The sequence below is a fragment of the Lepisma saccharinum genome, chromosome 11 (assembly GCF_977018435.1).
Source record: "Lepisma saccharinum chromosome 11, izLepSacc3.1, whole genome shotgun sequence".
NCBI lineage: Eukaryota > Metazoa > Arthropoda > Insecta > Zygentoma > Lepismatidae > Lepisma > Lepisma saccharinum.
Genome location: NC_139239.1, coordinates 71368806 through 71396551, shown reverse-complemented (window position 1 = coordinate 71396551; position 27746 = coordinate 71368806). Strand labels below are relative to the sequence as shown.

Sequence of the window (27746 nt, the reverse complement as noted above, 5' to 3'; positions counted from 1 at the left end):
ATGGTCTTGTCGATTCACCCAACACCGTAGCGTAAACAGAAAGTCCAAAGAACTTATATTTCTAAAGTAAGTCTTCATACCAAATTATGTAAATTAAAATGCTAGTTACGCCTTATATTTACAAAGTAGTTTTACTTTCACTGGAAATAGAATAATTTATTTTTATCGTGAGCGGGGATTCCCTCGCTTGTTTGTTCCCTCCCTGTGAAAACTTGCCTTCTGGTCAGGACGCTACAAGAGCTTGACTCGGAGCGCGAGGTTCGTGGCGGTAGAGTTTTGTTTGTGATTCGTGTCGTGTGCAGCGATCAGATTTATGCAAGGAAGTGCTGGACTAAAATGCAAGAACAATTGACTTCTTAATTGAGTGAAGATGTAATCATCGGTAAGGTAGGACCCACCTTTGGTCTTTCATGTTTCCTTCTTATAAGAATAACTTCTAAAATGTTTACGACTCTATTTTCCTTTGCAAGTAGCAGTGGCAAGTGACGGCAATTTTTTTTTAAAAAATTAAAAGTTGTTGAAACGTTATTTAATGCGTTAACACTGTCGTCGAATAGATATTACAAGCAGACATTTTTTCTGCAGCCGATACAAGCGAAGAGGTAGGCAGTTTCGTTTACCCTGGAGGGATAACAAGAGAAGAGGGCGGTCAATGAGAGTACAATGCAAGGGAAGTATTTTTCTGTGTTTAGGACAAAGAGTGTTGTGGGGTTATCGCTGGGTATGTTTCAGGTCTGGCGGAACAGGCCAGTGTTGTCACTTCGGATTGGCAGAAAAGAGCTAAATTGTGCCTAAAAATTGGGATTCTATTCTCTCAAGCAACTACAATTATTATAACCTGTTTATATGTTACATAGTAACCTTTCGTGTTGCCATCATAGAAGGGTCCCAAACAAGGATCCTATGTTCTATTATCACGTAAGGGTGGATAGAACAAACTAGGATGCGAAGTATTCACTCCGAATGAGATAGGTCACTTTTACGTATGTTTTTTTTCTTGAAAGCCCTGTAGTGGTCATGCTAACACGTTACGAAGCCAGGTGACCTAATTGTGGTCATGTCAATGTTTCCTGATCCTCTTGATTTCATTCTCCATATATTCTCATCGTCACGATTAACATAGAGCAGAACAACTGAGACGAAAATATCCAAAATTTAAATTATGTTTATTTGCACATACAGGTGTCAGAAATTCATTTATCTAGAAAGTCAAGACTGGAATTAACTACAACCATTCCTTTAATTAGACAACAGATAACAATGGTGTTTTCCTTGGTGCGAGGAAGTCTTGCTAAAAAAACTAAGTTGGCAACAGTAGAACGTACAAAACTGACAGTCTCTGAAAGTGCGGAATTCTGTCATCTGCTCACGGCAGAAACGTCATACTGACCCGAAAATTATGGGGTTCTTCTAGCCCTTTTCACCTCATTGCAACATAAATAAATAAATTTAGAAAAAAGTGATGAAGATTTGACAACAGGGATCGAGCACTATTCGTTAGATTTCCGCGATGTCTCATGATTGGTAGTTCTTTCTGGAGGTGCGTGCATAAATCAGGGGTTGAAAAAATACAAACAAACAAAAGAAACGAAATTAACAAAAATCTCGATCGATGGCATCTGCTGAGCGGGAGGAGAACGCATAAGACATAATTATCGTACTGATGGTCGGTAACAACACTTTTGAAAACGTCACGCCACTGGCAAGTAAAGAAGCGCCTGGAGAGACATTGAACCACTCTCCATGACATAGCCCCCCTCCCTTTCTTTTTACAGATTTAAGCAAGTAATGGATATTATCGCACTTTGGTGCCTACCCTGCTAGCAACTCTACGCTTCGCCACTGCAACTGATACGCAGTATAATTCTGTTTTACTTTCACGGCGCCGTTTGCTAAGTTATCACCTCTCGCCATGTTGTTTTCATAGATTACGTCATCTACGTGTATAATATAGTCTACGTGTATAATATAGTCTATCGTTGTTTATGCGTAGATGCACATCACTGGCTAAAGGTAACCCGTGTTCCCAATGTGGTCCACATTACGAAAATCATATTAGTATTTAACCCAGCTAACAAATGACACTACATTAATGTACCCAGTCCCCTTCAGGTGCACCATGCAGAAAACGAACTGTCTCGGGATGCCAGCAGCTATTTTATTTAAGTTATTGTGGACCCCCTGGCGTCGTAGGGACTGTGCAAATCAGTCCTCCATGGAGGTCGGCTATTCGTCGTTTCTGTCTAGAATGCAGGTCAACAATCAAACGTTTGACACCAACAATTTTCTCTAATAAGATGTAGAAACGTGAATAAACACGAATAATTATGTTATCTTGAGGACAAGCATAATTTTCTAAGTCAACTATAAGCCGTGGGCCACCTTTGGATCCCCATGGGCCACCTTAGGAAGAAATGTATTTTTTTTTTTTTAGTTACAAGCAATGCTACAAAATATCCATTTGGTACACGTCGTTAATTAGTTGTAGGAGTTATTTCTTTTAATTTCAGTAATTTATCTCTCATTAGAGATTTGTAAATTGCCCTAGAAGCTTAACTAGGACCACCTTTGGTTCATCTACCTTATTACATGTAATTACGTCTTAAACTGGAAAAAATGTGTTTTTAAAATGACATAGGTTGCTAAATTTGCAAAAAATAAAAGAGAGTTCTAGAAAACTCGAAAGTTGATATGTTAATGCGAATTTTAATTAAAATTTAAATGATAAAATTTCTGAACGTGTAATAGGAAAGACATTCTAAACAGTCTAATTTTGTCCTTCCACAAGTGAAATTCACTAATTAAGAATGCAATCTATTTCAGGATGGAACAAGAAAGACAGAGGGGACTGCAGAGGGATCCAGAGGCGAGGTTGGATTCTACAACAGGCACGGAGGGGGCAGATCTGCTCAAAATGGCGACAAAGGACAAACTTATGAAGCTTATAGCCAAATGGCCACGGCCTCCAGAGTGGAACCAAGGATAGGCCCTTACAACATGCCCATGTACGGCCCAGCATACCCTACCCGCCCTTCTCTTGTTGATGCTGTCAATGGTTATGTGTTTGATGGGCAATAGTTTTTTTTTTTTGTAACATCAGCAAGAATGAAAACTTTTGACACATAATTTTGAGTTTAATTTAATTATGAGAGTTGCAATATTACCAGTTCTCATTCTTATGTATTCGAAAGGTCCCAGTATATGATGTAGAAAATATGCTTCAAGTTACTACACGAGGTTCCACACAGAATGTTACTTCCAAGATATGAAAATTTCAGGTATGGACAATTGACGTTTTTGTAATTTTAGCAAACGAACTACTTTCTTCATAACAGTAGACCCATAAATATGGGCTTTAATTGAATTTACTAACACTAAATAAACGTTATGCGTAATGAGCATTTTGCAGTGGTGTGCCCAAATGGGGAGGTCATTATCCCCCTCCCTTTTTTTAGTTGGTCCAGACGTCACTACACTGCAACAGTACAGTTACCAGAGTGAACTACGTGGAAGTGAGGTTGACTTTTGGCGGTCTTCCAGTTACACCCACCATAGAACATGACATTTTATAGTTTCATAAAATTTTATTTACGTTGTTGTTTCCATCTTCCCCTTCGTCCAAATTGCTTGTAAGATTTGTTTATATATTAAAACGGAAACAAATCAAGCGAGATTAGGCACTTAGACAGCATTAAAATTAGGCCAATTTTGCTACCGCAAATGTCTCCTCCCCTAGGCCTGGGCTAAAATCTGGTAGTTCTTTGTCAGTACACGGCGAATGGAGTTAGTGGTCATTCACTTTTCCTTTCCTATTGCGGAAAACCACGATGATGGAAATTTCTCAGATTAAGGAAAGGGAAGCAAGATCATGGAAGGTTTTCCCCTCACGATTCAGTGTCAGCACCACGGAAGATGCTATTCGTCAAACCACAAAGCAGGAAATTGATTTCTCTACACGGATGACTTGTCTTTCGACTGCAATGCTTGTCCTGCAACCAGCACACCATTTTCATTCTGAACTCTCTTTCAGTTTTTTTTTTTTTTTTTTTTTTTTTTTTTTTTTAAAGACATTCAAATCTGAAATCTCATCTTCTGCAGAAGAATATCAGCAACCAAAGGAACATTTCACGAACTTTCAAAGGGATTTGTATTTGCGATTTTGAATGTTTCCTTTTAAGTCCACTTTATGCACACATAGGCTAATCGGGACAGAACGTACAGTTTTGATCCGAGCCATTGTACAATGTGCGATTCGTCTTTGTGAAGAAACTCATTTTTGTGATTTACCGACACACACACACACACAAACACCCCCCCCACACACACAAACACCCCCCACACACACACACACCACAGTTTACAAGATTTGAGCATAGGAGAACTTGAAAGGCACTTATTTCGGGGACCCTCTTATTTTGCAATTGTAGTATTCTGTCACCAGTCAGCGCTTGCAATCCCATCTAGTTAGATCCCTCGAATGAGAACAATTCAACCGATCGAAAAACAAGAATGATAAATCAGTATTGTTCTTTTAAACCAACAAATATTCCAAAACATTGAATATATCTAGGTGTACACAAGAAACAATCGTTGGAACTACGAATATTATTACATACTAAATGTTTTTGTTTAGTTTTTACCGAATAAAACTGCATGCTGTTTCAGTTCCTCATGAACCAAGCCTTTTTCATGTAGTCGAGGGTATACGGCGGTATACACACTCGAAAGTAAGTAAAAGTAAGTAACCACTCGAAGAAGTAATAAGTTAATTTCCACTGCTCATCACTTGAATTTAATACTTTTTGTTAGTTAGTCTACTGTTTTACTATTGTGTCTTTCAGGTTTAAAATGGTTTCTGCGGTACTGGAAATTACAATAAATAAATAAATAGGCTCTGTTTGTGTCCATGTATCTCAGAAAATATAAATGCTGCAAAAGTTAAACTGGCCATCTAAAGAGGTAATTTATACGAAATTTATTGAACAAAATTTATTTTAAAAGATTTCATTTTAATTTATCCCAAATATGGGGCAATAAAATGGAAACGATTCTCAAATTTTCTAAAATAATTATAGTTCAATTATATCGAATTGGTAGGTGATAAATGATGTATTTATTGTTCACATCCTGCACGCGTTTAAGCAGATACTTGGAATTTTGAACAGCAAATGGCAACTCAGTCGCAACTTACGAAACTCGAGTTGTGTAGAAACGTTCGAGAATAATGTAGGCATTAAAAAACATTTGTTAGAAATTAACGTTAGATATACAGTAGAGCGTCGATTATCCGAAGTAATTGGGGGACATGGGTGTTCGGAAAACTGGTTTGTTCGGATAATCGAACTGTACATGTTTATTTGCCAAAAAGAAGTACTGTACAGTAAATTTATTCATAAAAACAGGCATCTCTTTAAGTATGTATTACAAAGTAACGTACAAAGGCAACTTTAGTAGGAATATATAGTATGTGGTACAGTTTATTTAACAAAAATATGTACATATTACATACGCATTTTGCATGAACAATACACACAGTACACAAAATTAACGTTTAAAAAAATCCTTTATTTTGGTCTGTCTAAGCAAGCCTACACGCTTACGAGCAGCTAAGTCACGTACTTTTTTCATTACAGATATCTGAAAGTGGTCACTTTCATCTTGGGCTTCAGGGAGAGTAACAGGTGCGAGCGAGTACACAGTTCGGTTAAGCGGTCATTCGGTTGACCGACGTTCGGATAATCGACGCTCTACTGTATTTAGTAACTTGGAAGATGGCACATATTTTCTATTTTAGCCAAATTAACTACAGGATGATACTGATTTGTTGGATGTTGGATGTGTATTCAAGATTGTGAGATATTTTTGTAGAGAGCGCATTATGGACCCAATCAGAGGTGTGAATAGAAATGTTTGTCCTAAACGAAATGCGTCGTCTTCACTCGATTCCCAATGTGACTGGAAAATATCTGCCACTCCACGGTTATCTCCACTATATCATGTCAGATATCCTGTGTTTGATATGAGAGCTCTCAACTGAATTTAAAATATTTGCATCCTAAGACTATCCCAAGTTTCTTCATTTCCAAAGTTATTGAAGAACACGGCAGAGTACAAGCACAGATAAATGTACTATTAAATAAATTAGCTATAACCCTTGGCGCAACAGCCCTTGAGGGCCGGGGCCTACCCATCGACAGCCGGCCTCACTCCCACATGCCGAGTTGGGAGATCATCCAACCAGTTAGGGGGTGTGGTCAGCACGACGAACCCCGAGTAGTTGTTGTAGGTTTCCATGACCGGGTTCCCCAATTTCCTCACGATGCTGGGTGCCCACCGGTGCCATACACAGGCCGAAATATCAGAGAAAAGTTGTTACGCTTCCCCCTAGGAGACTCGAACACCTGTGGTAAGAGTTCGGCACAAACCGGATCTAATGTGACCATAGGATAAGAAAGCTAAAAGCAATTTATTCAAAAACTGGCTAATGAAACCTGTCGAAACTTTTTAAAAAAAGGGTACGAAAACATTTCAGGATAGAAAAAATACGTGGAAGAAAAGCGTGTTACGTTATCGAGATTACTTGGCAAAATGTTAGAAAAAGAGATTTAATTGAAGAAATAAAAACGTTCCTACATCACTCCACATTTACCCTCCCCTCCTTCTGTCGAGTGATACCTGGTACCAGTTACTCAATTCTCGACGCTCGAATGAGCATACACTGCGTCACGTTGCGATTTTCCCCTGAAGCGTAACGGTCTCAGGCGGAGTCAAGATCGCTTTCGATCAGTTTGACATGCGTCTGCTTTCTACCTAATGTGAGGTGGAAATCATATGTTTCCCTTTTATCCCCTGCCGACACACGTCTTTTTAACAAAAAAGGATCACTTTACTGTTTGGTTCATTGTCAGAGGTCAGTGTATACACGCAGAGAGTTGGACCACGACTTTTTCACGGCCTGAAAACGAACAATAAAGATTGCTGCTTTGTGGTCCCATACGAATTTTTCAAGTGCAGGAAAGAAAAGGAAATGAAAACGTTCGTAAGCGAAAGCTGATTCTATTATATTCATTTATTTGTTCATCACAGGACCGAAATCCCACGTAAGTCCTACAAATACTGTACAAGAAGATACAACGATAAAATAAATAATTAAAAGTATTGTAGTTTGAAGAAGAAGAACACGAAAATGTAAGGTTGGAAATAGGAAACTGAAACCAGTTTATGTACAATCACTTCTGTATGCTGATGACATAGCATTAATAACATCAACTAAATAGGAACTACAAAATACAGTAATCGAATGGGCCAGCTCAATACAAGATAGAGAAATGATAGTGAACCCAAAGAGGAGTAAAGTAATGCATATATCAAAGCATGGAAATGAAGAGAGATTGGAAATAAAATGGCAATGAGAACAGCTAGAACAAATGAATAGATATGAATATTTGGGAACAATAATAACAGCCGATGGAAAAGTAGAAGAAGAAATAAATAGCAGGGTTCAAGAAACAAATAAAATATTACCAAATAAGTAAGACAATAGTACGAAAAAAGGAAGTACAAGAAAATACTAAATTAAGGATTTATAAAACCAAAATTATACTAACAATACTCTATGACATAGAAAGCTTAACGCTCCAAAATAAGCATAAAAGTAGATTAAGAGCAACAGAGATTAAATACCTCAGAAGTTTAAAATATGGACACGTCGATGTACTAAATACCACATTTTACCTCAATCGCACTGTTGGGAGCCAAAAGTATTTTGACTGGATATACAGGTAGCAGTTTATTATGCAAAAACGAAGTGTTTAATGTTAGTAAAAAATAATTTAAAAAGAGCAATCGAAAAACCAGACGAGCTAGAATCAGGAACACTAAAATCAGGGAACAGCTACAAGTAGAATCAATTGAAGAGATAGTAGAGAGAAGAACACTGGGCTGGTATAGCCATGTCATGCGAATGGGAGAAGAAAGAAAACCGAAAAAAGTAATGGAAGCGAGACCAAAAAGAGGAAGAGGAAGACCTCGGATAGAATGGGAGCAATACCTGTCAGAGATGGTTACTAAAAGAGGGAAGGCAAGAGAATGGTACAAGATAGGGGGAAGCGTTTTAGCAGATGGCTGAAGGACCCCGACGCATAACAGCACAAAGGGGAAGAAGAAGTAAGTAAGTAGTTTATATTATAAAGAAAGTTGAAACAAAATTTGAAGACTGAATCAATAAAAGAGGAAAATTAACAAAATTTTGTTCTAGGAACTTTGTATGTATGAAAATACGTATATTTCAAATTCTATAATGTCTGTTATCCCTGTTGATGACAGTTTTTTGCCAAATGTTTTAGGTTTTTGAAATGACCTGGTCTCTTTTCGGAAGTTTCTACTTGATTCTTACTTTTTAATGTGTTGTGCTTGTTTGGTGCACGTCACTTTACAACCTCACATTTTAACCTTTCTCAAGGGACTGCTTACATCCCTTGTTTTAACATTTTAAGAATGAATTTTAGATAAGGAGATATTTTTGCGTATACTTCGAAGAGTACAAAATAGCCGACGCTCCCTTCAATTTTAAATCAATCAATCTATCAATGATAAATCATTAAACAATTCTTGTATTCTCACAATAGGAGAGTTTCTATGTACGTACATACAGCCTGGATTTACTATTAATTTACTGCCACTTTTGGCTACTCGCGAAGATGAGGATGAGTGATGATATGATGAAATTGAAGAAGGTGCACTCACAAAGAAAACCCATGCACAGGTCGGACTTGGGACCCCTGGTGTCCTAAGGCGCTGCGCTAACCACTCCGCCACGGAGGTCAGAACATTCAATCTGGAGAATTGCATGAAGAAAAATGTTATATTTCTTGCTGGAAAAGGTGTTATGCGAAAATGTATTTTCTCCAATAGTTCACAAGACAGCCAGTACTTTGCATTCTTGAGTAATGTGGAATATTAAATGCGCAGAGTCTATGGTTAAAATAGTTCCGATGTATGCAAGAGGTCTGAAACAATCAGAGATCTTTATTTGAGGTTTTTAAGTCCAGAACGGCTGATTGGGACGGAACATACAGTTTAAAGTGGGATCTGAACCACTGCGCAATGTGCCTCCACCGGGTATCGAACCCGGGACCCGGAGATCTTTGTGATGTTAATGGATTACGTTTAAGATATTTTTGTTGTTTATATATATGTATATACGTATATGTATACATGTTTTACTAATGAGAGCTTCAAAAATTGAAACCAAAGCTGCTGGTAACCTTTGTCTCAGCATAGTAAAAATCGATTCCTTGAAAGCATGTAAGTTGCAAGAGAAACATGATTGAAAATTGTCGTTGGTAATTTGCCAAAAAAAATACTTGTGCATTCCAGTATACAATCACTTATGTTCGAGGAAAATAATTCAACATGAATTTGAGCCAGTATTGTACGTTGGTTTTTGAATAAAATACTCTCTGTATCAACACTACTATCTTGTTTTTGTATAAATCAGCCTTTACACATTACACTTTCTTCCCTCACCTGAAGGAAAAAAGTTCACATAGCCTACAGTATTTTGGCGGTCAACCATCAAGTTCTCTCTCTGGGGCCGTTACGCTACGCTTCAACAAAGAAGCATTATGCAACTGTAGGGAATTTAGGGAAGCATGAAGTTTACACAGAGAATGCTTGTCAAGTTGTCAAACAGGAGGGTTTCTCAATCGTTTCACAACAAACAACTGAGAAGAAAGTGCGGCCTAATTCGAATGGTTAATTCTTGATGTGCAAGTATCATTGACAATGAAAGATTGACTTAATAGGGGGCGGATGTTTTAGTACTGGTATCGCAAAGTACCGGTACCTGCAGGGACTTCTGCAGAGTTCATGTATCCTGCGATATATGCAAAATGCCCTACATATTCATATTTTGGACATAGGTGCAATTTGGTAGGGCCAAAGCACTGGTGTGTGTTTTGGTTTCGTTTGATGTTTTAAGTCCACTTTGTGCACAGTAAGGCTAATCGGGACTGGACCTACAGTTTAAAGTGGAATCCGAACCAGTATGTGCCTCCACCGGTATCAAACCCGGGACCCCTTGATTACAAGGCCGCGACGCTACCACTGCGCCATCGGGAAGGCCCTCGCTGGTGTGTGTGTGTATATGTATATATATATATATATATATATATATATATATATATATATATATATATATATATATATAACTAAATCTAATTCAGGCGCCAACCCACTGTTTCTCAGGAGCCATTTTTTCTAAGATGGCTTTGAAACATAGTTTCTCAAAATTTGTCCAGTTTATGAACTTGAACTTCATATCTTAGAGTAATCTCTTATTCATAAAAATCAGAAACATATCATATACGTGTTTCACATTATAATATCATCTACGTACAAAAATTTAAATGTTTTGATTATAGTGACATTCCGCATGTTAATCTAAAAACCAATTTTTCTCTCATGAGACTTTTTTTCCTTATGCTGAATGAAGGTAGTACCTGTAGTTATCGTAATGTTCGCAAAAAGTGCATGAAGAACGAAAACAAGTTTTCTGTTAACCGAAACTATTGAAACTCAAGGCTCACTTTCCCACATTATTTTACTCATTTCGGCTATAGTCTTATTTGTTTCACATATTAACTACTCGTTTTCAAATGTAGACTATAATATTGTAGTTCTGAGTAAACACCAATAGTACAGTGATTTTGATAGGTCATTTCTCTAATTTTTTCATAACATGCGTTCTCTTCAGTCAAAAATTTATTGCATTACGGAAAAGTCATTGTTTAGGCTAAGATTAATTTTATGTATGTGATTAATATGCATAGCTAAAGAAACAAAGTGAAACATAATCTCTCAGAAAATGTATAAATACATATTTTAGAAAAATGTTCATAAGGAGACATGAATTTTTTAAAAATAGAATATATACATCCCTTCTCTCGTATTTTACTTACCTTTCCAATATTTTTTTAGGCTATCCCAGACGATGAGAATAGAACTCGAAACTGAAATATTCGGTTTGCAAATTTGTGAGTTATCCAACTCACTGTGTTACGACAGAAGAAAATCTGATAACAATCCTAGGTTCGAATCTCGTTCTGGGCATGGGTGTTCTTTATGAGTGTTCCTTCATCACTCATCTCCATCGTCGCGATTAGCCAAAATTTTAAAAAAACGAGGATAAATAAGGAACTTTAAAATCCAAACTCCGTGGCGAAATAGCAATGTGAGAACCAAGGAATGTCTAGTGGCTTTCCGTCGGGTGACGTGTGGTCAGCTCGCCGAGTCCCATCGCTGCTGTTTTCTGGCTCTTGAGTCCAGGACACACTGTACAATTCAACACATTACGTGTACCTACACAATACATTTTAGTAGACACAAGCCCCTTCCCCAGCTAGGTGTGAATAGGGCACCTTTAGCAACACGGGAGATATACTGCCAGCAGTAAAGTTATGATTTTTCTTGCATGTACGCATTGCTTGCATTGTAGAATTATTTCCCTTCTAGTCTACGGTTGTTCAAGCATAAACATACAGTTTTTGTTGTTGTTGTGACGTTTCAGAAGAACACACGCTCCCTTCATCAGAAAAAGAAGGGTTTTGAAGAGAGTGAGGGGAAACATAGATTTGAATGCCAGGGAAGCTCGTTCATTGCTAAGGAACACTCGAATAAATTAAGTAATGAAAATGGTAACATAGCTCACTATGGAGTTTTCTTTTTCACAGGTGCAGTAGGCCACCACCTTTAAAATTTAATGTAACTGAAAACATCAAGAATATCTGAAAAAGGGATGATGATTTTGAAGATATTTGGGATTTTTAATTTTTATAGAATTTGATAAAAAATGTTCATCTTAAATAATAATAAAACAGACTGTTTGTTTCACAGATAATTTGCTACATTCCAACAACGTTAACATTCACAAGATCCGTTGTATAACTGATTCTTTTTTAAAGATTTGTAACCCTTGATATAACTGTATCCTTAATCAAACTACAAATAAATGTCTGATGAAGGGAGCATATTTTCTCCTGAAACGTCACAACAAAAAACTGTGTTTTTATGCTTGTAACAACCGTAGACTACAAGAGAAATAATTAGTAAATTTATGACGTCATGTATCTATTCCCTGCTGTACAAGCTACGCTAACAGCACCAACCTGCCTAACTTATTCGCGTGTTTATTTCTGGTATTAGATACATACGTGAGTAGGTTAGGCATATCAGATTTGGTGTTGTTAGCATATATCCTTAGCACAGATTTTTACTACAGGCACCTACCACACATTAGAATCAATTACAGTTCTTGCGGGTGAAAGCGAAAATGTCCTCTTATCCGTTCCGGTATGGAAACCAATATGGAGGGAAAATAGTTCACACCACAACAGACCCGATGGTAGAAGTGAAAAAAAAAAACCTAACACTTTCACTGGTAGAGAGGAGGGGGATTTGAGGTAACAAGTTAGCCAAGCACATTACAGAAAACATCCTGTACTCAAACTGGAGATGTCTCTAGTTGCACGAATCGTTTCCGGTAACAGTAGCGTCTTGTTCTTCTTCCTGCACGAAAACCAGAGGTAAGAAAATGGCGAGAAAAAATTAGCGGGAGAAAAAGAAACGAATTTGGTTCAAGTAAGAAAGAGAGGAGGGGGCAATATCTTCTGGAAAGGAGGGAGGAACTTTTGACCAAGGAGGGTCCGGAGAAAGGCAGCAAAATGGCCGTCATGCTCTGCGAACGCGTATATAAAAGAACTTAACGGAGAAAGTCGAAACGACTTGGTAGTATCTTTTGTGGTGATTCTGAAGTGTCTTAGCAACCGCTGGCTCGGCATTCAGCAATATGGGATCCCTGTGCTTGTTGCGGGTAAGGCTCTTTATATAATACTAGCTGATTAGCCGGCATTGCCCGGGTATTTATTTATCCCAATCTTGTATTAGACAGGAAAATAATGAATTTAAACTATAGTGTAAAATGTAACTAATTTTAAATGTGATCGTGAATGTCATCAATTAGCTTAGCGACTCCGAAAACTATGGATCCAACACAATCTAGGTCATTTGTGGCATTTTATTCTTCACCCCCTCTCACCCCCCGTGCCGATAGGTGATGAACTTGGAGTTGAACCGCATTGGGAGTGTCACGAAAATTATGGATTCCATTCGCAACACAGCCTGAATGTTAGACAACCCGAGAAACACTATCGTTGTGCGGATAGCATAGAGTCACGAATGTCTGTGCGGAATTAAATATCGGTGGTTCTCGATTATTTTTACGTCACCCCTTCCCACCCCACCTCTAGGGGTGCCAGGGGTGTCTTACCCCACCAGTATTTATTTCCAGGTTGCAAGTGATACGTGTACCAAGTTTGGTTGGAATTGCTCCAGGCGTTCGAGAGTTATGCCGGAACAAACAAATATACACACCCACACACACAGATACATCCATTTTTATATATGTAAAAATATATAGAAGATAGAAACGTGAAGAAATTAAGAAAGACTGAATGCCAAAAAAATTTCCCCGTTACGACTTTACGATAAACCAATTCAAATAATTCCATTCTGATAAGTAATGTATCGAAATGCACGATTTTTTTTTGTTAGAAGCCCCAGACCGTTTTTAAATGATGGGCATAGTTTATTTATTGTTGTATACATACCTTTTTGTCTTTCAATTACAAAGGTTGAAAATATGGGTGAAGTTAAAGTTAGGTGAGTTAGCAGAACCCATAATAGATCGACTATTGATCAAATATTTTATTTTAGGCAGACGCTTGAAAAGTGTAAGAATTTAATTTTAGTGTTCATCTCTTACTTACTGACTTAAAAAAAACACACACACACAAAAACACGGAGTGCTCTTAAAACAGATAAATTACACTGTTCAACAGTAAAAACGTAAATTAAATGAAAGTAGTCAATTCTTATCAGTTTGATAGGAAACTCTTACTTTAGGTTGGCAACACTGTACGGAATTTCATTCACTTAGTTTTCTCGATTCCTAACCCTAATTGTTCTTTTCCCTTTTGTGTACGGTCTCCTGTGCAATTTTCAGTGAGTTTAAATGTGGATATAGCGGTTACATTTGTGGAGAAGGGAGAGTTTGAGTTGGTCCAATAATTGTCTGAATAGATAAAAATGCCGTGAGGTTGTGTGTTGTGTCATCAGTGCTACTTTTGTGAGTAAGTGCATTTTTCTTCACAAAACAACACAAAATAAAATTCATTAAAGAAACTACTATTCCTAATCAGGGTCCAAGATGAAACCTAGGCACTGCATGTTCTTTGTAGATACCATCAAAGAAATTAGATTAGTGCGAAAGGACATTCAATGCCCTTTGCAGTGACCATAATTTGGAAAGAGCATACTGGCCACTGACCCTTCTCCCCTTAACACAATTACAAAGGTGATGAAAATGTAATTCAACCAACTGGTGTAAATAGAAAGAAGTCACTTTTTTCTTCACCATGTGGAGGCTCCCGGAATAAAAAAATAAATGTGTTTTTTAATATTTTTTTATAAACATTAACTGGATATTTCTAAATAATGATGGTTCTTACTTGTTTCTATGAATTATTGTCCTAAATTCTTTTTGGAATATACTGGTATGTAATGAAATTCATATATTGATATTATTATTATTATGAGCCCCTATTTATGAAACTAGAACTAATGATTTCCATTTACGCGTATGTTCACATTTCACCTAATTATCTTCAAATGAATGCAAAGAAACCTAAATTAAAGGCATTTACAAACTTTCGGTCAAATTTGTTGAACAGTGATTATTTATTAATTGAGTTTCGAATACCAAAATTACTTATTAATATTGTAATATAGCTATAGAACATGCAGTTATTAAGGTGGCAGCAGGGGCGCCGACTTGTTAAAATTATTGGGGGGGGGGGCTCTGATCACTGAAATAAATTAATGAATGACTCACTCCTTCCCTTTTTTAAGTTTTGGCCTCAGTGTTCGGAATCTCGTAAAAGCCCATGAATTCTTCAAAAATATTAAAATTGTCATTTACAGTTCGAATGCAAAATGTCAATTATTCACGGATGGATATGTCACAAGTTTCGTCAACCATAATAGCAAAATATTCCCGACTTTTAATATCTGCTACCACGGAGCGCAAAACAGATCTCCCTAATATTTCAATGATCTCGTTCTGAATGTCATGTGAGAGCCATGTCTAGCCCGAACGTCCCATCCACTCCCCCAGTTCATGCACATCGCCTTTTGAAACTCTTTTTAGTAAAAATGTTAACAATACTCATAATTATATACTTAGTATATAGTAATAAGTCATGTGTTTTGCTGGCTCTGGTCATAGCCCCCCCAAAGTTGATGGTCTTGAACATTTCAAATGTGTATTTAAAGTTAAGTTCATGTGGCACAATTCAGAGTAAACTTTACAAGAGAAATAAAATAATACATTAGATTCTCTTAAGCAAAATTATTTGGGGGGCTCTGCCCCCACATCGATAACATTGGGGGGGGGCTCGAGCCCCCCCAAGCCCCATGGAGTCGGCGCCTATGGGTGGCAGAAATTAAAGGACTAAAAATATGTGGAGTAATTTAGATGTTAGCATACGCAGATAATACATGATATAGCTAATAATATCTGTGGTGATACAATATAGCCTCAGCTTTTATCATGGGTAAGAATAATTCTAAATTCTATTGGCATTTAACCGTCACAAGCACATAAATTTGATATTGTTGTAAGTCATTTGGTTGATTGTTGCAGGTTTCCCTGTTGGCTGCGATTGTTGCTTTCGTAAAGACTGATCCAATACCTAGAGATGTAGCACCTTCGAAGCCCGGCAGGAGCAGAGAGATACACGATCTGGTGACGTCAGAGTCCAGGCACGAGCTTATAGACTTGGAAGCATCAGAAACTGGTAGTTACTCTTTTTTACAAGAAAATTATTTCTTAGTGTATGTACGGAGGAAAAAAACTTATTTGTTTCAATTAACACAACACGCTTTCGATAACCATAAACAATAAATTTACTGTTGGATTAAAAATTATGGATACCCAAGTTTGGACTCCAATTAAAAATTAACCAGTAGACATACATAAAATCTAGTTACATCAAAATTTAGCATATTCAATTCTTCGTTAATCTGTAATAACAATTGAGGGGTCTAGTGAGAGAGGGAGCTATGCCACAAATCTTGAAAATTTTGTTTTTTGCCATTTTCAGTCTACCATCAGTCATCTATCATGTGAACTACAACCATGTGGCATAGCTCCCGCTTGTTCTGCAGCAGATTTTCTGAGTTCTTGAATACGTCCTCATCAGCATTTTGAGTGAGAGAAGGAGCTATGCCACTTACTGATGGTGTCTGCAATAGGAGTGGCAGAGGTTGTGTTGCAGTAATAATATTGCAGATTTAATATCTGCCCTGAAGTTAAAAGATCTCATAGCAATAATGCCTTATATTCCTCCAGTTCTTCATGGTGTTTACCAAAAACTAAAATCCACAGAAACAATGGACAGTAAAGATCCTCCAGAAGACATATGAAGTTGTCTTTATGTAGATCATATGTAACCCTGTGAACATGATTTACACTCAGGCAAAAGTATTTAAGCCTTGTTCAAAGTATTTGATGTGCTAATGGGTACCTGGGGGAAACCCTGGGGGGTAAAGGTGGTCAGGGGCATGATGCTGATCACATCACCCCCACTCACGACCGGTTCAAGAAAGTGTGGGGCGTTACCCCCACACCCCCTATACGCCTTCATGGCATGGTGCTATGCACAGGGGAGCACTTTTTTATTTGATGTGCTAATTAGATTGATTTTTCCACATGGGTATACTACAACAATATACCACACATGTTCATAATAAATGGTATTTATATTGAAATTCATATTTTTCCATTTGAATAATTTACCTAACAATATGTTCAGAAAAAAATTACCCTTTGTTATACAAATTATAACTCAACGCAATGCTTTAGAAAACTCAATTTATTTCCATTTCTTGTCAAAGTGGCATAGACCCCTAAATTTTTTCCTCCGACTATGCCTTCTACTTTTTATCGTCGTGAGAACAAAAATAGTGCCGTTTTTTTTTGCAAAAGATCACTCTCTTTGAAATTCTCTAAATAAAAAACGGATGGTCCAATCGTGATGAAATTTTTAATACGGTGAAGGCAGAAAGGTTTTAAACACAATGTTTCATTTTCAGATTTTCAAAATTGGTCAAAAAACAGTTGTTATCAATTTTGTGAAAGAACTTTTCTTGGTATTGGGTAGTCCTACAAATACAATATTGGTCTTTTTCTTTAAGAGCTTTGCATCAGTTTTAAAACCCATTATCATTGTCACAGCACATTGCGAAACAGATTTCATACAGATTTTTATTCAACGGAGTATACATACAACCAAGCGACTCGTATTCATGGTTGCTAGGTCTAGTAACATTTATTTCTTCTGTCTCTAAGTCCACTTTACGCACACATAGGCTAATCAGGTTCCACCCAATATGAGCCTCCACCGGGTACCGAACATGAGACCATTTGATTACAAGGCGACGATAATATCACCAAGCAATCGGAGAGGGCCCCGGACACTATTCCGTGTTCAAGCTTTCGTGCGAGCGCTTGCGTGCCTGTGTTCTGCATGCTTTATTTACTCTACATTGTTGCAACCAACATTTATCGGTATCCTTTGATGTCGGAAAATTAGGCATAGGACTATTTGAAAACTAGATGAGGTTCGACCATCGATTCTTCTTGTGTAATTCGGCACAGTCCTCACAAAATCGTGTCCGATCGTTTCTGTAGCCCAATGTTGCGAAGATATGCCAGAAATATCCATTCTGGAGCTTCGTGCTGTTTCTGAATCAATACATCATATGGATTCAAAGTTTAAGTATTTGTCTCTAAGTGAAAGGACAATACGCAGTGGTTAACAGGGCTGGCCTGAAACATGTAAAATGAACCTAACCAACATTTTTCAGAGGTTCGAAAATGTCAGATATTTTTGTCTCTTAGTCTCATGTAGGTGCCCTACATAATCAGAATATAAGGATTATTACAATTAATAAACAATTAATTTATACATTTCGTATTATTGCCAAAGAGCAATAAAGAGAACACGTTAAAGGTTAGAGCCAAGAATTATGGGAGGCTAACAAAAGTTTCAAAATTATTGTTTCTTTTCATTTCCGATGTGCCACAAAACTGTTCATCTACATTAATTCTCTTTGTATATTTTTCATTGAATTTTAACGCTGTAGTGAGTTTACATTGTCTCATATAAAATAATGTTTTCACTTTATGATTTCATTCTATAATTAAACTGAATCGTACATATTAACTAATTTTGATTGCGATATTTGAAAATGATTTTTATATAGTACTTTGTTTAGAATGATTTCAGAACTTTTGGGTATTTTAAAGTAATGTCAAAACAATCCACGAAGTCAGGAAAAATTGAATTAATTGCTTAATGGGAAGCAATAAACCGTACAGAAACAATCATTATTTTTAATCTGACGCGGGGCCTCGGACTATAACTTGACAAGTTTAAAAACAAGACACTGCAAATAGCTGTTGCGCAGCTCACACCACATTTCCTCACTTCATTCTCCGCGGCGACGTTGGTTCGCAGTGTTGCAACCTGGAGGAAGCGGAATGGTCTGAGGATTTTCAACGAAATTTGTATTCGCTTTTTCCTGGGCTGTTTTCTACCTGTCGGAGTACAGAAATTCAGCTCACCTTTCGCCAACGACTCTTTTCCTTCTTTTAAAACTTGGCCTCCCCGATGGCGCAGTGGTAGCGTCGTCGCCTTGTAAGCAAGGGGTCAAGGGTTCGATTCCCGGTGGAGGCACATAGTGGTTCGGATCCCCCTTTAAACTGTAAGTCCAGTCCCGATTAGCCTTACTGTGCATAAAGTGGATTTAAAACAACAAATCAATACATTATACTTAAGTTTAAGTAACTCCTTCTGATTTCGCAAATATGTTGTAATATTGTAAACAATTTCTCTGGCCTGACCTCTAAGGTGCTTTACAGAGCAGATTGTGGATTTCGTTGGACCCGGCATGATTTGATTTTTGCATTTCAAAAATATGCAGCCAAGAGTAAAGAGCAAGAACATTTCAATGCTTTAAAAAAGAACACAGGCAAGCGTGTTATAAGATTGACTTCTCCTAGTGATTGTTCTACGATAAACAAAATAAACCCCACCCCACTCGGCTTAAAAAAAAAAAAAGGCCACTGCTCGATGTCGCACTCAGAAAATGAAGTCATTCGCCCTGTAGTTTCTCTTCGTTATAAACCTTAACGCGCGTGCGTAATACTACAGTTTAAGATCCGCGCACCGCACGCATTTTCAAAGACCGGATTAAATCAAATGAACCACTGATAAACTGATATAATACGTGAGCCGGTACCGTCAATGTAAAATCGTTTATCATATTTGTTTTAGCTTAATTTTGCTGAGTTGGCACCACTGATACTCTCAAGGCCAGATCAGTACGTAGAAGAGTGGTGGGGAGGATGACGTAATAGGAAGTGCTCCGCAGCGATCTGCGCGTATTGGGACTTAACTTTCAGGGAATAGTGCCCCAGTTGCCCCACCCTAGGCAAGTCTGTAAGTTGCAGGTTCAAATCACGCAACAGTAAATCAAACCAACTAATCATGTGAATGTGCCGCGGTATAGCAGAGAATTAGCAAATAATTTCTAAATTGTCGTTTCATTGCTTTTAATCTTGATAAGAAGTCAATTATCGTAAGATCAGTTTTAAGCTATACACTTTCCAATATTCTCAGACGTTCATTTTACTGGAGCAATTTGATTTTGTATTAAATCTTGAATTAGTGCTTGTTTTCTGGAGACAAGCAAAGGTGCGTCTTACCCGCACCTTTTTTGAGCGTGTAAATACGTGTGTGTGTGTGTAACTAGTAGGGCTGAACCGATACCACAGTGGTATCGGTATCGGAAAGTATCGGTTGGATTTTATTTACCGACACCTGCCGATACTTGTCCGATATTTCGGTCTTTCACGGAGTCCGCTAAAATACCGTGCCACACTTTCACGGAGTATAATTATCCTGGAAATTATGCAAAATTCACAGTTACTTTTAAATTTTCTTCAGTTTTGTGATAATATAACATGTAATTTAATATTATCATTTAAATTTTAAATACCTTAAAACAAAAGTCTTGGTAAGTTGATGTAGGGGAAGGAAGGGTAAAGTGGCCAGTGCGAACAAAGTGGCCATGTGAGTTTTCTTCGCTGTATAGCGCTTCCGCCACGCGGGAGCCGGGCGAAACAGTCGCCACGGATGCTGTCAGTGTTGTCTGTGACTTTGAAGCAGGAGGTTGCACTTTTGTAGATGTGAACTCGTTTTATTGTTTTTTCGCAAGTCTGATTTTGGCTAAGTGGTACAAATTGTTGATTATAGCTAAATAACAGTAAGTGTTATAATTATATGCTCTTGTGCTGTTTGATGAGCGTGAAATAACCTTTTAAATGATGTGTGTTTTGAAAACGGTGTCATGTAGGTTAGACGTTAGACCACAGTTTTTGTAATGGCGCCATTCCGGGCACGAAACAGACAGACTCGAAAGGCAATGAAGGATGGATTAGATGTTTAAAATGTAAGAAGTGGACACATGAAGAGTGCGCCGGTTGTGACGAAAAAGATGACGAGTTTGAGTGCGAATTTTGCAAATAGGCCTACGCCTAATCCTTTATTGATAGACTATTGATTACAAATTACTATTTACTTTATCTTGTAAAGATTTAATACTTAAGAAAAAACTTAAAAAACATAATACTTATTCTTAATTTGTATTACTTCAGCTGTGTTGATTAAATACACACTCTGAATCAATGTGATTTGTTTATTTACCTATGCAGGTAAAATGGGAAGAGGCTGGCCACTTTACCCAACATTGGCGGGCAAAGTGGCCACTTCGTACTTTTTTTTAAAAAAAAGTAACGTGTACATTTCTAAACAACAAGAATTAAAAATAATAAAATATAAATTGGAAGTATAGTTATTATACTTACTATTGGTCTATGTTTCTATAACTTTGCTGATTAAAAAGGTATGATAAGAATTCATCAAACCTTAGAGTGGCCACTTTACCCTTCCTTCCCCTATATAATTAGAGTTCTTACGCGTTAATATTAATCTATATTATTAACAACTTTAATAATAATTATAACTTGGAAACATTGGTATCGGTAGTCTATTGGTTGGAATCGGTGAGAGCAGTGGCGGCGATTGGGTTCCAAAACCGGGGGAGCAAGGTGCCAAAACGGGGGGGGGGGGGCAAAGACAGTATATTTCTCTTTGTAGATAAGGTTTAACATAGTGCGGGGGCACAAGTGGTGAAAAATTGGGGGCAACTGCCCCCTCCTAATCGCCGCCACTGGGTGAGAGTGTCGGTATCGGTTCAAAGTGTCAATCAGCTAAAGGAGATAATTTATGAACATACCACAATATTTAGAGTAGTTCGTGTCAAACAAACTTGAAGAGTACCGAAAAAAAAGCACTGTCCATTCTACAATGCCCTTCAACACGTTCTCATAATGATCGTATTGAGTATTGATTCACGCCAGGGAATACATTAAGAGCTCGTAAGAAATGATATAACACACCACGTAATTTATGTCGAGTGGTAGCTTGTGCAAATAACATTATAGTTTTACCTGCCACACACGCGTACGTACAGGACTTGTGAGGAAAGAAATGAAGCCTGCCCAGATGGTGGTATTTACTTGCATTGATCGCCATCGATTATTCATAACTTCAGACGTTATTTGCCAAGCGCAAGGCAACTTAGAAATAATAGCATGGTGTACTTTGAGTTAGAACATTTGTTAGCCTATTCTTGCACTGAAAACGGAACAACGGATCACTTAACACATTACAGATTCTGACCTGCCTCTTAAAGTTTGAAAGAAATACAAAATGGAAAAAGTTTTGCAGTGTTCCTTTTCTTACACACAAACAGGCTAAAGTAAAGTCTTTGTTAGATGTTGCTATTGATACTGTCTTGCAAACAACTGGCTTATCTGCTAAGGAAATTGCGTAATTTGAAGGTATTTAACCTTCTCACCAAGATTAGTATCGTGTATGTAAACAGACGAACTTACCACTAACATTCGCACACATTTGTTTGTATTGGTATCATAAACATTACGAGGATTCACAATTATAACGATTTTAACGCTCAACTTACATTATTGAATCTTCTTCTTCGTGACCCTCACTGCCGGGTATGTGGCAGCCTTGGTCAAGGATCTGTGGGTGTAGAACACTGGGGATTGGAGAGCACAATAAAATCGAAGTCGTAGTAGACATTATTGAATCAAGATGTTTGATGTCTCCTCACGACTTTACAACCAAATGAATGTTGAGAATTCAGTGTGGCAGATACAAAATCCAATAATCATTAACATTTAAGAATTACTGCTTTTTTTAAGGGGGAGATGAAGTACAGTTTTGGATTAGGAGCACATTTTTAATTCTGTCGTGGGTATAAGAAAAAAGAGAACTGAGTTCTAAGTAATAGTTGTAAAAATAAAGTTTACTAGTGTATCGACTCCCATTTTTCACTAATCAAAACAATGTTTTGGAATTTTTTGTGACAGTCAGTTCTTTAAATTTCCTTCTCATGTCCATGTGCCTTGTCCAGCCTATTAACGCTCCTAGTTGACGCCAAGGAGTAGTAATACTTCTATAAGCGTTCGTGTACGAGGGCGAGCCAATAATTATCCGCAATGCAATTATATTATGAAGGTTTCTGTTGGCAGAACTATTTTGTTGATAGCTATGCGCCACACTATTCTTAGCCTATAGCTGTCTTTCTGCAGCTAAGAAATCCTGTCATTAGCACTGTTACAAATATATTTCCATCAGACAAGTTTCATATCCACTTTAATTTTTTTTCCCAGGCTGGCATCATGGGCACCACAAGCATTATGGCGATGCTCACCATAGCAGCCATGGCCACAAAGGAGATCACGGACACCATGCGGATCATGGGTACCACAAGCACAAACATGGAAAACATGGCCACGAGGATCACCATGGACATTACGGAGATCACGGAGGACACAAGAAAGGATATCACGACGAAGGCGGCCATTATGGAGGGCACCACGAGGGCCACAAAGGGCAACATGGGAGTAAATATGGGCACGATGGGCACCACAAGAAAGGACACAGTACAAAGGTACATTTAAAATTGTCTTAATTGAGTCGATGAATTCCCCCTTAACGTTTATGAAAACTGCTTCTGTATGTATTATTATGTCGTCAGATGAATTTAGATTCGTTCATTGTTCAAAACACTTTATTGCCACGGTGTTTGATCTCAATTTGCGCTCTGAATCTTGCAACAGACAATATTTAATTGTTTTATGGTTACTATGGAAAATATTCTACTAAGTTTACAAACTTAAAGCATCGAGATATGAATGTTTTTAAGTATTTACAAGCATACTTAGCAAGAAGGTTGTAGGGACCAAGGTGAAAGTTACAGAAAAATTCAAAAGAAACTTGAGGTAAGTTGATAGTTATAATGTTCCTTTGATTTCACTCATTTAAATGTCTATTACAGACTAATCTTATTCGTTTGATGCAAGGATGTAGTTGTTGGGACAGTAGACAAAGACATGCATAACAATTACAACTGATCTGAGAAACAGTATTTGCTATTGCACCATGGGTTCACCAATTGAGAAACTTTACATTTTAAAATGTATGCAAGACAAACAATAATTGCAAAAATTCTTGACACAAAACAGCAATACAATGTTAAATAACTAATTTTCAAAATCAGAATATGTTAACTCCTAACTAACGAATGTGTATCTTCAGTGTAAACTATTATAATTAGTTGAAAATCCTTTTTATACTGTACACTGTATGCGTATCAGTTACAAAGATGTCAACTGTCTGTACCTAAGACACAATTGAGTGAGTCTCGTTGAACAACGACTAATTGATTTGGAGCATTGTTGATATCTTACTCTTTCTTCATTACTAGGGTGCTTCTTCCATTTTGCTCCTTGTTGTCATGCCTTCTTTCCCTGCAAAGTTCACCAATATTTGTGGGGTTGAAGGAGTTAATCGAACACTAAAACACTCCTTGGTTCGAAAAATGCCTAATGTCTACATCTTCAGTCCTAAGGGTTCCAATCAAAACAGTATGTAATTCGTGTCCATCATTACTAGAGTGTATTTGACGGTATTCACTACACAAATCACAGCGATATCGTGCTCCATACAGCACTCAAGATACAAACTATTCCGTGAATTTACTTCAGCATGACCATAAGATCTTTTTAGTTGGTATAGTATCGAGACGAAACAAGGAACGGTGTGTTGTCGTGAATGAAGAAGCATGTCTCGTTTTCGATCATGCTTCGAGTTGCAAACACATGTCTCGTTCTCATCCAAATAACATACACACATATTTTTATAAAAATCCTTACAAAAAGAGGCTAAAAATAAGTTTTTTCATGTAATGTATACATACACATATTAACCAATCATTATCATTAACTACTTATGCTACAGGGAAACGTAAAATTGCTAACTTCTTTCTATTTCCTTCATCCAGGGTTATAAGAACACTTACCACAAGGACGAGTACCACAAAACCCACCACTTCTACGACAGCCACCACGATGATGGCTACCATAAGAAGTATGGTGATTACCACAAGGAACACAAGGGTCACAAAGGAGGTCACCACAAAGGGGGACATCATAAGGTAAGTGGACACAAACTTTCTTGAGTATGACTTAAGATGTGTTGACCAATGGTAAAATTATGGAGACCCATAACTTGAGGGATCATATGAATGACGATTGACACAAAAATATTTTCTTCTTACATGAATGAATCCAGATGTAACAAATTTCTGCATGCATTAATCTAATATTATTTTATCGAAAGCAATCTAAAGTTATTTTAGGAGATGCAGTAATACAAATAACTATCGGAAGTTACCAAATTTTGATATGATAAGTGAAATCTTTAGACAATTTTCTCAGATACATATATGTTTTAAAATTACAATTTTTCAATTCTCGATAACATCCATCTAAATGACAGTTTTTTCTCTACTGAAAAAGGAATATACCACATGACAGTTTTTGTCTACTGAGAAAGGAATAGACGTGTAACATAGAAACAGCGTACGATATACACTATATCACACTTTCTTGTTTGATCGTACTTACCTACTCATACAAAAGCTTTCAATTCTTGTTTTCTAGTAAGGGCGTTTTAATGGGATTATCTGAACATTTCCATCGCCTCCAAATTCTGAAATTAGAAAAATTATTTTTTTCAAATAGATTTGAAACTAGAGTTTTTTCTTGAAAGAAATGAATGTAATCTTATGCATATCCATCTTGATATTATTCGATTACTTTATCTGTTTCTTTACATAAAAAATACCCATTGCGTTATTTTCGAAATGTCATGAGATACAAATCTATCGGTATTTATTGTTAAATAAACTTGTGTACATAATTGTATAAGACAGGCGATTTGACATTTGGTCCTTAACGAGTTGATTACATAATACTTAACTTGGTTTTATTGTACTTAAAGGAACAAGGTTAATCGTATCGATTGTATGTTCTTAAGCTGTTACACATTGATATGCGATATTCATATTTCATCAACTAGCAAATCCGACGTCATCAGATACGAGATTAGAAGTCTCTATTCTGCAAATACTTATTACCCCTACTCCTTTCCAATTCACAACTGCTAAAAAATTCTGCTTTGAAGAAATTATTGTCTGTCCAGAAGTAGGCCTATATTATGACTTCAATGTAAAGGATGCTCATTGCAATATTTATAAATGAATGTCGTGGATAATTTAAAACCAAAATCGAGTTGCAAAGCAGTAGCAGTTATGGATTAAGTTATGGATGTGCACCCGCAAGTATTCCTAAAAAGAATATTTGTCTATTATTTTTTTTTTTGCCATGATAATCAGAATTTTCTATTATAGTCTGAGCCACTTAATACCTACAAAAACATACTCTAATCAGAATGTTTATTTTGTATTGTAGTCTGAGCCTTTAATACCTACAAATAACAGGCGTTAATCAGAATTTATAGTTTGTATTATAGTCTGAGCCACTGAATACCTACAAATAACAGACGACAATCAGAATTTTTGTTTTGTATTATAGTCAGCCTTGAGAATATCTACAAATAACGGACGACAATAAGAATTTATATTTTGTATTATAGTCTGAATCACTAAATACCTACAAGACAACAAATAACAGACGATGATCAGAAATTTTATTTTGTATTATAGTCTGAGCCTAAAAATACCTAAAATGGCTAAAATAACAGGTGATAATCAGAACTTTTGTTTTTTTTATTACAGTCCGGGCACCACGACGACCATTATGGAAAGAAGGGACACTATGGCCATGGGAAATACTACGATGAGCATAAGGGCCACAAGGGACACCATGGCCACAAGGCGTACCATGGCCACCACTCTGATTATGGGAAGAAAGGTGGACACGAAGGTCACCAAAGTCATGGGCACAGCCACCATGGCTGAGGCGTTTCATCCCTCCCGAAATATATACAATACTGTAAATTGTATTTTAATACTGTTGTTGACGTTTTGTCAAGTAAGTCAAGATATATTACCAAAGCAATCTGTTTGTTGACGTCCTCTTTACTTATGATCCATAGGATGTCTTATACAAAAATTTCAGCTCTTTATGGTTTCTATTTACACATTGTTAGAGTTGCTTTACAGTCTATTAAGTTTGGTGTACTAATAAGTTAAATATTGGAGAATTATTTTCATTGTTGTCATTACTTTTTGTATGTTTTGTTTTTGTTTTGTAATAAATAAAACTATAATAAACATTCTGAATGTTCTTCAATATGAAGTAACCTTGATGCAACAATAAGATTATAGGTAAAGCGTAATTAGCATAAATTAGGGCTAAGGTTTTTTTTTCTTTTGTAGCAATGCAAATTTGGATCTCAAGTCCGCAAAACTCCACTGTTGCATTTCCTGTTGTATGCACGTAAATATCAGATGGCATTCATTCAGAGATGGCCATTTGACTTCGGCCTCGCGAGGCCTGGCCTCCGAGTTGAGTCGGCCTCAACCTCCAAGCTAGAGGTCGGCCTCCCGCCTCACACGACCTCAGCCTCCAAACTCCATCTTGGCCTCCGGCCTCACAGGGCCTCAGCCTCCGGCCTCACACAGCCTCATGAGGCACGGCTTCCGAAGGTTGGACATCTCTAGTCTGAACTGGCAAAAAGTTGGCCAATTTCTTCAACAGTTCATGGGAAATCCTGTGTGTGTGTGTTAATAGAAGGGGCTAATGATTACACAATATTAATAATCATGTTAGATTTAACATAGAATTTTACTAGGTATGGAACATGTCTATATTTTTACTTTTTTCAGAACATAAGCACCTCAGGTATAGTCAGTCTGCTGTCCTCGCGTTTCCTAACAGGGGTGGTGAACAGGAGTATACTTTCCTTCTCAGGAGGCACGCGAAAACGACTGTACAATTTCTGGATGTGGTTTATAGGTTTACGGACTTTCTATCCAGAATACCCTCGACAACATCTGACAAAAGTAAAACAGAAAAAAAGGAACAGACTGCACCCTACGCAACAGAGGGCCAATCGAGATGCCAAATGAAGGAATGAAACCTACCCTCGAGGCCAAAAATCACCTCT

General features: G+C 37.2%; 2 protein-coding genes across 2 annotated transcripts in view; both read left to right on the top strand.

Moving 5' to 3' along the window:
- The window catches only part of LOC145995308 (uncharacterized), a 39615-nt gene extending 36512 nt beyond the window's left edge, over positions 1-3103 (top strand). Inside the window, exon 5 of the mRNA XM_083131912.1 lies at positions 2824-3103. Coding sequence (XP_082988038.1) covers positions 2824-3078 — 255 coding nt within the window. The 3' untranslated portion in view covers positions 3079-3103. The remainder of the gene's footprint in view (positions 1-2823) is intronic.
- Positions 3104-12847: 9744 nt separating this feature from the next.
- Positions 12848-26713, top strand: LOC145995070 (uncharacterized). Its single transcript, XM_083131602.1, has 5 exons — positions 12848-12871; positions 15761-15914; positions 22943-23223; positions 24616-24768; positions 26413-26713. The coding sequence occupies exons 1-5, from the start codon at positions 12848-12850 to the stop codon at positions 26593-26595; spliced, it is 795 nt and encodes a 264-aa protein (XP_082987728.1). The 3' UTR covers positions 26596-26713.
- The last annotated feature ends 1033 nt before the right edge of the window (positions 26714-27746 follow it).

Excerpts from the sequence above, each read along its gene's own strand:
- LOC145995070 (XM_083131602.1), top strand. The coding sequence starts at position 12,848 with ATGGGATCCCTGTGCTTGTTGCGG. Across the intron at positions 12,872-15,760 it reads GATCCCTGTGCTTGTTGCGG|GTTTCCCTGTTGGCTGCGAT; the intron begins GTAAGGCTCTTT and ends TGATTGTTGCAG. Across the intron at positions 24,769-26,412 it reads ACAAAGGGGGACATCATAAG|TCCGGGCACCACGACGACCA; the intron begins GTAAGTGGACAC and ends TTTTTATTACAG.